The 11,145-nt window shown below is 34.6% G+C and overlaps 1 protein-coding gene across 1 annotated transcript; it reads left to right on the top strand.

The window, feature by feature from the left end:
- Nucleotides 1-208: 208 nt before the first annotated feature.
- Nucleotides 209-10,220, top strand: vdac1 (voltage-dependent anion channel 1). Its single transcript, XM_046868288.1, has 9 exons — nucleotides 209-342; nucleotides 3,798-3,867; nucleotides 5,569-5,618; nucleotides 5,992-6,144; nucleotides 6,849-6,901; nucleotides 7,179-7,406; nucleotides 8,427-8,577; nucleotides 9,578-9,635; nucleotides 10,072-10,220. Exons 2-9 carry the CDS (start codon nucleotides 3,801-3,803, stop codon nucleotides 10,161-10,163), a joined length of 852 nt encoding a protein of 283 aa, XP_046724244.1. The 5' UTR covers nucleotides 209-342; nucleotides 3,798-3,800; the 3' UTR covers nucleotides 10,164-10,220.
- The last annotated feature ends 925 nt before the right edge of the window (nucleotides 10,221-11,145 follow it).

Below are 11,145 nucleotides of genomic sequence, written 5' to 3'. Positions count from 1 at the left end.
ATCCTTTCTTTCTTGCTTAAAATACACCAGTTGGAGAATTACCTGTTCACTTTCCTGTACTATATTGTTATTTATTTCACCCTCAGTTTTAAGGTTATGGCTGATCAGTGCATATTTATTATTGAGTTCCCGAGTAGGAATTCTGAGGTGAGGCGCGTCTTGGTTTTTTTCTGATCGGAGGTAGAGAATTACGAGTTACAACCTCTACTCGAATGCGGTATTAGGCCGACATCAACTACGCATGTGCTTGCAAAATAACGCAAACGGCGTTGCCCTTGAAGAGGAAATATTCTATTTGCCCAGTTAACAGGGAAATCCCACCTGGCTGAGCCAAAAATTAAGGTATCTATCAATGTTTCATTTTAATCACTAAATTATGTATTGTCACTAAAGTTGCTGAGTATAGATATTTCAAGAATTTATTGTCTCTGCTTTTTGAAGCCTAAACACGATTTGACCATTAGATATCAGGTATTTTCTCGGGTCTCGGGTTATACTGTCTCTTCTTGTCTTAATGTGCTAAAAACTGTAGTCTGAATTTCTTAAATATTTTATTTTATCTGAATACACCTAGCTCACTCAAAATTCTGCAGAATCACGCTGCTGTTCTCACGTTATTAACGTGGAGATGTCGCTTATTGTATTAGGATTGGACAGTAGGTCAGGCTCAGTGCTGGAGAAGAAGCTCCCTGATCATTTACATGGATATAAAGGAGTACCGTTATTTACCCAAAAATACATTAACTGCCTGACATGGGCAATTTTGCACCTTTCAAACAAAAGGTACGAGAGAGACAGTAAAATACATTTACATTAATATACATCACTCTTTGCAATAATGAAATCAGCACAAGCTTAATAAGTTTTACCTATCGCAATAACACCAGGTTATACAATTCGTCTTACTCTGCTGGTGAAGTCTTTAATGCTGAATACAGCCATAGAGTAATTGAAACAGCTGTAATGTTTATACCAACTAATGTAGCCAAAATCAAAATTGAATTAATTTGTGTTACAAAGTATATTATATATTGTACATTATATATATTTGTAATATTTATAATTACTATTATTGTATTGTACAACTCTTCTTCTTCTGTCAGCTGCTCCTATTTGTCTGCATACTACTGTCCTCTACATCTGCCTCTTTCAAATTCACCACCTGCATGTCTTCCTTCACCACATCCATAAACCTCCTTCTTGGTCTTCCTCTTTTCCTCCTGCCTGGCACCTCCATCCTCAGGATTTTTCTACCGATATACCCCCTGTCTCCCCTCTGCACATGTCCAAACCATCTCAATCGTGCCTTCCTTAAAGCAGCTGTGAAACCTGGAAATAAAATAATGTTTAAGATGTCACTCTGAGGCTGCCAGTAACCCAATATACTACAGTATTCAAATAAAATTAAATAAAAAGTTATATTTAAGATTTAGAATATGCCTATTGAGAAGGTAAAGTTTTATTTCTATTCGTGGTTAAAACATGGACCTCCCACTGTTCAAGTGGCCTTATGCCAGATGCACACTGTACAATGTTTGGTAGTCTTTTGCGATTGTTGCTTGTCAGACTGTACTGAACTCGATCCCCATGTATCACTGTAGGATCTCAGTTGTCATAATGTCAGACTGTACGACAGTCAAAAACTGACACACAAAAGAAAAAGAGCCTCGCATTCTCATGCTAATGTTAGTTAGCAGCAAACAAAAACTATCAGCGTTAATTTTGTTTCTTAATAATAAAACCATCATGCAAACACAACTTTCCCCTCCATAACTTCAACATTTTCTCTGAGGTGGTTTGAAGTTGTTGCTTTAATTGCATTATCAGGTTCAGCTCTCCCATTGGTTCTTTGTGTGACGCTCATCATAGGAGAATTCACGTTGCAGAAAAGTGTCTAAAACCTTCTGACACTGCCAGAATTTCATCAGAGGAAAAAAATGATCACAATGGCCAGCAATCGGCTGTCGGTGTAAATGTCAAACCAGTGATCAAAGACTACAGATTTTACCCTAGGATTATAGGAATCATTTAGGATTTCCTACATTTGTCTCAGAAGACCAAATCGTGGCCAAAATAGCACAGTGCGCACACGACTTTAGAGAGATGATATTTGTTTGGTGACTTTAATATAAATTTTGCATGGAATTTTAGCACCAGATGCTGTAAACTAGGGGTGTAAATGCAAGATCGACAGCAAGGTCTTTGAAGAAATTAATGTTATGAACATTTAAACATTCCTCTCTCAACTGTTGGATTTAAATAGGTTTGAATCTGAGACATTTCACCTGTTACTTTAGTTTTTAATATGTAAACATTACATGTACATTTGTGAATACAGTGTTAGATTCTATCTACAGTATGTCTTTTCTGTGAGCATCCAAAAAGAATATATAAGACTGATACATCTTTGGCATTATTTGGTATCTCTGGAAAGTAACTTAGCTTTGAATAAGAACAAGAAATCTGATCCATTTATTAGACCAGCTATATTTTGTGAAGCATCAACATCTGCTCAGCAGTTCTTGGTAATTACCCATTTCAAATACCAATATTAGCATTCAAAAAAGTCTGAAGTAGTTTGAAGACATGGATTCAGCCAACTTTTTGGAATTTGTGAATCGACATGAATGACCCAATTTGATATAAATTAGCAAATTGGCTGGTGTTTTTTTTTTCTTTCATTAGAAAAAAATATAAGTGGAAAAACTACCAACATCATTATTACATTAATTCTACTTCATCTGTAGTGTATATGGGGGAAACACGTTTCTCCTGATTTTGCTCAAATCTTTTCCTGGTGTGCTCAAGGTAGTTGTTCAAGAAAAAGATGAAACTTCATACATGTAATGATGTAAACATTAAAATATATCACCAGTAATGCTTTAAAAATACTGAAACTGTAAAACATAAGGGGGAACCAATTTTTTCAAAGCTACAGTTAAATAAATTTCTTCCTGTGTCTCAGTGGAAATTAATGCCCATTTCACCCACAGCACATAGTGGAAACATTACTAACATTACCGTAGTATGTGTGTGCACCAATACATTGCAATAAAAAATTTGACTGCGTGCATTATGAAAATGTGTAATTCACATTGTTTATATGAGCATTCTACAGTCAAGTATATACAGTTGCCATTTAAGAATATAGAATTTCTCTGCTTTAAGAGGCTATTGGGGTGTTGCACAGAACGTTTTGAGTCATTATCCCTTTGTACTGTGATGAAGCCTAAATGTCTAATCTCTTTTTTTCTAGTTTTTCTAGTGTTACTAGTGGTTTGAATCTTGAGGTAAACGTAATTTACCTTTAAATATTAATCAAAGCATTTCTTAATTGTAGACTTTGTTACACCTACCTCCTGAAGAGTGTACCTGAATCGGATAGTATTTTAAATTTACACCAGTCAGAATATAATGTGGAAAATACTTGAGGAAAACTACTTTCTGAAGCCTAAAATAATAAAAGGTTAATCAAAATAAAAAAACAATGAATGCCTGCTTTTGTTATTTAAAATTATTTGTCAATTAACTAAATACTATAAATAATTTCTTCTTGTATTTGGATTCAAGTAATTCACACACACATGGACATCTCACATTTTTCTACTTTATCAAACTATTTATTACAATACATTTAAATAAAACACATCACACTGCTTTATCTCTTTGTATGCTTTGCTCCATGTCTTGCCCTAAAATTTATGGATTACCCCTTACATATTTCATAGTAATATTCTATCCACATCTTATGGCTTGCTGTTTAGTTGTAGTTATAATTGTGTTTGCGTGTTTTGTAGATTATGGACATTCCTCCAGCGTACATCGACCTCGGCAAGTCTGCCAAGGATGTCTTTAGCAAAGGATATGGTAAGGGTTGATTACAAATTAAATACAAAGTACCGTTTTTTTTTTTTTTTCGGACTATAAGCCGCTACTTTTCCACGTTTTGAACCCTTAAACAACGAAGAGGCTAATTTATGAGTTTTTCCTGGGTTTTTCCCAGTTTCACAAACTTCAAGCCAAAAAAACTGAGTGACATAACATTAGACCAATGAAATTTCCGAACGGAAAAGAAAAAAACACACCTGAGCTGCACGGCATCAGGAGAAATATTTTTTATTTAAACCTATCATATAAGCACAGACAGGTTTCCAAAACTAGTGCTTTTTTACTTTTTCTTGGCAACAGCGTTAAGGGTTTTCCCAAAATACCGTTATGCTCCTAAAGGAAGCGCAACATATTTCACCCGTTACACCGAGTGCAACGTGTCTTTCATTAAAGCCAGTATATGCGGCTTATAGACAGGTGCCGCTTATTTATGTTAAAAATAAAAATATTTGTAAAATTCAGTGGGTGCGGCTTATATATGGGTGCACTTTATAGTCCGGAAATTACGGTAGTTCTTTACGTTTTCCAGGTTTCTCCAGTTTTCTTCCACAGATAAACAAAATGGCAATAAATTAATTAATGAACAAAAGAATAAATGAGCAAACAAGAGACATGTATCTAGCTATTTGGAAGCATGGGGTTCCAAACCAAATACATGGTTGTGGGAATTGATTTTAAGACCAGTTGTAAACCAGGACATTTGCGTCAGTATCAATAATCAGCATTAATAATCATTTGGCTTTGCTGCATGGCAAAAATTGAGCAGGATGACGAGCTAGTGTGCTAGTGAGCTAGCTACTCTTTCCATGGCTAAAATCTGGCAGCTAGATTTCTAGTAATATGCAGTTTTTGTTACAGTATTATTGTGGCTATAATATTGTAGAATTCTAAATGACATACTACTGTAGTAATTTATACTGCCTGGCCAAACAAATACACCGTATTATTATGTGGAACACATATTTATAGTTGCATTGTTTTATTAAGCTTATGCAATATCACAACATTTAATTCCATTCAAATTTCTCGCCAAGATCTGTTATTGATTAGTAAATGGTGGATGCATGATGGGTTAACCTTTTTTTACAGTGTTGCACCCATCATCCTGAAACAGGGTAAATCTGGACTCATCAGACCACAGTCTAATTTTAATGCTCTTTATTTTAAAGGCTACAATATGTAAAAATAAAGTAAGTTCTACTGTTGTATTTAGTTTATTTTTTCGCCTAAATGATCTATGATCATTTAAACTTTTTTTCTGGCTACATTTATTCTTGGAAAATGATGGCTCACCACTATCATGATTTTCTCTTGCTTCAGCAATGTCCTTGATGTTTTGTGTGTTTTGTTTTGCTTGATTCAGGCCAGTAATTTGGCCATTCTGATACAGAATATTATCGTTTCCACAACCACAGGATATGTATTCCAAGCTACTCACTGCATCAGTTATGGTTAATAAGAAATTGCCAGCAAAACCATATTAATTAGCCCAGTAATTATCCAGTAGTAATCATCCTCTTACCTATTTACTGAGTTAAATCTCAGCAGGCAGTGTAGTATATAATAGTATCACAACATGGTGTAGTATAAAAGGATACCAGTGTGTGTGTGTGTGTGTGTGTGTGTGTGTGTGTGTGTGTGTGTGTGTAAGAGACTAATATCCTCCTTTTGCATTTTTAGGCTTCGGTCTTATCAAGTTGGATTTGAAAACAAAGTCAGAAAATGGACTTGTAAGTAATAAACAGTATTAAACACTTGTGTACAGTCATAATAATTAAGTAGACGCAACAATTTATAAGAAAGTAAGTAAATGGTAAAACAACAGCATTATATTAGCCATATAGTTATATAGTTTAACTGCATTAAAATGACAGTTTTTGCTGTACATTTATCTGTTTTGAGTCTGTTATTGCTGACCTTTTCTTTTTTAATGTTTTACTTAAAATATTGTTAAGAAAATAATATTGTTGTAAAAAATAGTTAGAGCAACAAGATTTCTCCTGAGTGTATAAGATTCTTTTCTTATGACCAGATTTATTGGGTGTTATTGTGGATTTGTATAAACAGGCTTCCATTTTATCTCTTTTGTTAATCTAACCTTAGGAATTTAAAAGCATGGGTTCTGCCAACACTGAGACGAGCAAAATAACCGGTGCTTTGGAGACAAGGTACAAATGGGCTGAAAATGGGCTGACCGTAACAGAGAAGTGGAACACCGACAACACCCTGGGCACAGAGATCACCATAGAAGACCAGGTGAGATACTGTGTGTAGTGTAATGCAATCAGCACATTTAAACCTGGAGAGGAAGTAAAGATGTGGAGTGAACATGTGCAGAAGCTTCTAGCTTCCCCTCCTAGAACAAGATGTTACTAGCTTTCATATCAGAAGAAAACAGACAGACAGAACAGAAGAGAGCTGTATAATATTTTCTTAGTGAGAGCAGCTCTTAATTCTCTCTGATTGACAGCCAAGCAGCGAAAACACTTCCTAGGCTTAGAGGAGGTCTATGGACAAGAATAGTGAAGAACAGAAAGTATTGGAGCATAATTCAGGCAGTAGAGAGTAAAAAGTATTTAGGGTCTAAAAAGCTTGATGGGGTGCTGGAAGCTACAGAGGTAAAAGCTGAAGTGAAGGCAGGAAGTGTGAGAGATGCATGAATATTTGATGTCATGCAGGACATGGAGGGTAAGAGTAACGAACACCAGGGCATGATCTAAGGTGTGGAGCATATTTGCTAAAGCTTGCTGAAGACGAAGAACTAAAACATTTCCTCTCTTGCTGTGTTGGCTGAAAGCCGTAGAATGACAGGGAAAAGAAGCATGAAATTGAAAGGATCAGATGTTGATATCTCTCAGCATGTCTGCTTATTTTTAAGGATACAAGCCAAGGATACAAAGTTTTTATACAAAACTTGCATACAGAAACTCTGATGATTTATTATCATTTGCTGTCTCTAGCCGGCGAAGGGATTGAAGCTGACCTTTGATGCATCCTTTTCTCCAAACACAGGGTATGAAACAATATCTTGTGCTGTGGTGTTTTCTATAAAGGCCAGTATAAATTATTTGCAGTATACAACAATATAGAGTACAAAACCTTTTATTTTGTTTGTTTTATCAAAAACTGTGCATGAAGCTCCACTACATGGTTCCATATACCTTAACTGTCGCTCTGGATAAGGGCGTCTGCTAAACGCCGCAAATGTAAATGTAATGTAACTGAATTGAACATTGTCATTATGAATACTATGAATATAACTTCAACTGATATTTTTTTCTTTTAACTAGCAAGAAGAGTGGGAAGATGAAGACTAACTACAAGCGAGAGCACATAAATCTTGGATGTGATGTAGACTACGACATTAATGGCACTGCTGTGCATGGTGCAGTAGTGGTGGGCTATGAGGGCTGGCTTGCTGGCTACCAGGCTACGTTTGAGCCGAGGAAGAACAGAGTCACTCATAGCAATTTTGCTATTGGCTACAAGACTAACGAATTTCAACTTCATACTAATGTGTATGTTTCATAAACTTTTTTTTTTTTTTTTTTTTTGTTTTAGTCATCCAGTTCATCTTGAAGTTACTTTTAGTAGTAAGTCAGATTGGATAGTCTTGCATACCATTTCATCATTTAACTAATAGCTATCTGCAGAAAACTAGAATTTTAGAATATATTTTTTTATGGATTATTCTGTTGCTCGGTATTGCATGTTCAACATAGACACTTTTACAGAATTCATGTTTTTCTGGAACATTGAACTGCTTAAATTATTAGAATATATAGATCAGTACTTTTAATTTTAATATTTAGGTATATTTTGAAGTGAGTTCTTCAAGAAGAAATGTAAAATAAAAAATATATATATAAAAATTATATTACAGGGGATTTGTACTTTTTCTTACATACACACTGCTGGATATCAGATTCAGAAACGTGTTTATAAATATATTCCTTTTCATGTCAAAGGAAGATGGATGAAGGGAGGATGAAGTGCATCATGTAAAAAAAGCGAGTCCGTGTTGATCTTGTGATTTTGTTTACAAACACCAACACGTTTTTTTTACACCACAGAAGCAAGATGAGTCTTTTGCAAAATACTGTTTGTGTTCACTACAAAATCTTATTACTGGTCACATGAGATTAAGTACTATTCTTTTTGCTAGGAAGGTGCTAACTTAAATCATGTAGTACTGATTGTCTTGTAGCATGTCATTGCATTGTTGCAATTCCACTCATTTTAATCAGTGTATTTCTTTCAAAGATGTACAGTTCCTCTATGCTTGCCTCATAGTGTTCATGCTGATGCCATATTTCTGTAGATTTTGGCTCTAACATATAAAGTTAATATGCAAATATGCAACAGTAACAAAAAAAAAATCAATGATAAATTCTCATCCAATGAGCTATTTGTGTCAATTATGTCGTCTTTTGGCTCCATGACATTAATTCAAAGTGACTGTTTAAAGGTTAACATTTTTTGAAAATTCTGTATTCACCTCCGAACAAAAAACCCCAATATATTTTTTTTAATTGCAGAAATGATGGAACTGAATTTGGTGGATCAATCTACCAGAAGGTGAATGACAAGCTGGAGACTGCAGTCAATCTGGCCTGGACTGCTGGAAACAGTAACACCCAGTTTGGAATAGCAGCGAGGTATCAGACTGATGAAAATGCTTCATTCTCGGTATGTATTTGTTTTATGAAGTGACAAATAAAAGTGTTTTATTAGAGGGACAGCGCATGTAGGACGTTTTGGAGACAAGGTGAGGGAGGCACGATTGAGATGGTTTGGACATGTGCAGAGGAGGGACATGGGGTATATCGGTAGGAGAATGCTGAGGAGGAACCATCAGGAAGTTGGAAAAGAGGAAGGCCAAGGAGGAGGTTTATGGATGTGGTGAGGGAAGACATGCAAGTAGTTGTTGTGAAAGAGGCAGATGTAGAGTATGTAGATGGATGATCCGCTGTGTGACCACTAATAGGAGAAGCCGGAAGAAGAAGGAGTGACCTTTTCACCAGTGTTTTTAGAGTGTGTTTTTGTTTTGAATAGTAGATTTTAAGTATTGGGGTATATTACTGAAGTTTGTGTGTGTACTCTGTTTTCTCCATTTGCTCTGTTTGTATTTACCTTTTTATCTTTTTTTTAAATGTATTAATTTTTTTTTTTTTATTCCTCATTATAAATGAAAGCTTTAAAATGTCAACTGCTTGCCAGCTAACTGAAGAAAGATAGTAATGGCAAGATATCCAGAATGAATAAATTAATTAATTAATAAATAATCAAACCAACCTAAATGAATTTACAATATTTATTAATTGTACAATATTAATTAATAACAATGATAACATTCTATATATGTTTACAATATTTACCAATTATTGTTAGGATTTGGTTAATAACTGACTGCTGCAGAGCTGCCACGTCTCTGTCTGACTTGATTATTTGCAGAAGCCATGTTTGCACCCTATAATTTTAACCTAGTACCTTTGACACATAAGAAATAAAATGAAACTTTAGATGGGGACAGTGTTCCTATTATTATTTCACACGCAAAAACTCAAGTGATTATAAACTCAATTATTTGCTGGCAAAATGTTATGGTTAAAAAAACCCAACAAAAAACAGGTTGTTACATAATGTTATTTTGAAAGTGTTTTGCTAATGTGTTGTGTCTGGTAAACAGGCCAAAGTGAACAACTCAAGTCTTATTGGTATGGGATACACTCAGACCCTGAAACCAGGTAACACCAACATATCCTAATTTCACCCTAATGTTATTTGTAATAGTGAGTACAAGTAAACTTAATAACAATCACAAGTATAAAATTTTGTCTTTTATTAATAATGAATTCAAGTTTGTTGAAATATTTACATTTATATGAGGCCAAAGTAAGGTAAGGTTTGGCATATATCACTCAGATTCTCAGATGTCAGAATTGGGTTAAATATTGACCTGAAACTCTGGACTGTTTTTCTTTTTCCTACTTTTTCGAATTCAAAATATCTAGTCTTACTAGGATCACTAATTATATGATCATGTTTTGTGTTTCTGATTATATGTGCTAATAAATAATTTTTAATATGTATTAACCTCATAGGTTAACATGTTGCTATGCTCATCATTTACATTTTTATATTAAGAATGAGAAATGTTTTATATTTTATTTCTGTTTTTAGGAGTTAAGCTGACCCTCTCTACCCTTCTGGATGGAAAGAACATAAATACAGGTGGACACAAGCTTGGACTAGGTCTGGAGTTTGAAGCATAGAAAAGAATAAAATGAAAGGAAAATTAATTAAAAAATAAGCATACTCATGTGATTTTATGTATGTGTGTCATGAGTTGGTGTTTGTTTTCCAATACACTACAGTGTAATATTTATGTCTGAAAATCAAAGTGCTTGGTTGAGCCGACAAAAGACGAGAGGTTTGTAAGTAATGTTAATGTCTCTTTTTTACTAGAAACCTACAGTCGAACACATGCTCCTAAACCACCAAACAATTATTCATAAACAATTATACTCATTCAAGGGTGATTGTAAAAGGGAAAAATAAAGTTTTCAAAGCCAATCCACACATAAATATGTCAGTGGTTCTGTGCAGGTTCTGTGTGCTGTGTCTGCTCCATTAGTTGTTTGTGGAACCAAATTCTTCCTCCTCCTCATTGTCCTGCTCTTCCGAGCACAGCTGTATAAATTTCAAAGTTATAATGGAAAGGAGTAAATATATGATTGAAACTACACCAGTTTGATAGGGATACTGTCTAGTGTACTGTACACTGCCTGGCCCAATAAAAGTCACACACACATATTTCATTTAACCTCTTTTGCTTAGATTATTGCACATGTTCACCTTGACATTGTTTCAATAACCTTCTGCCATGTTACAGCATTTATTTCTGTCCAGAGTTGCATTAATTTCTATCCAAGATCTTATTAATGATGAAAGAGTTAGACCACTTTTGTCAGGAACTGTTACTATTTAAAGTTAAGTCAGTCATTTTCAGCTGGGAGTCCCAAAAGTGGGGGCGTGACCTATCAGGTTAAATCCAGGTGGCGACTTTTTTTGGCCAGGCATTGTAGATTTTGTATTTAATTTAAACGCAAGTTATTTATCAAGTCAATACACAATTATAAAAAAGTGAAAAAATAGTTATGTGATTTTGTGTATGTGCCCTTGGTGTATGTTTGTGAACAGTATCTTGAAAATCAATATTATTATAATGAAAAAATAATAAAATGAAAAGAATTA

Source organism: Silurus meridionalis, chromosome 15, assembly GCF_014805685.1.
Source record: "Silurus meridionalis isolate SWU-2019-XX chromosome 15, ASM1480568v1, whole genome shotgun sequence".
NCBI classification, from domain to species: domain Eukaryota; kingdom Metazoa; phylum Chordata; class Actinopteri; order Siluriformes; family Siluridae; genus Silurus; species Silurus meridionalis.
The sequence above is the reverse complement of the archived record's forward strand: the minus strand, read 5'-3'. Positions and strand labels throughout refer to the sequence as shown.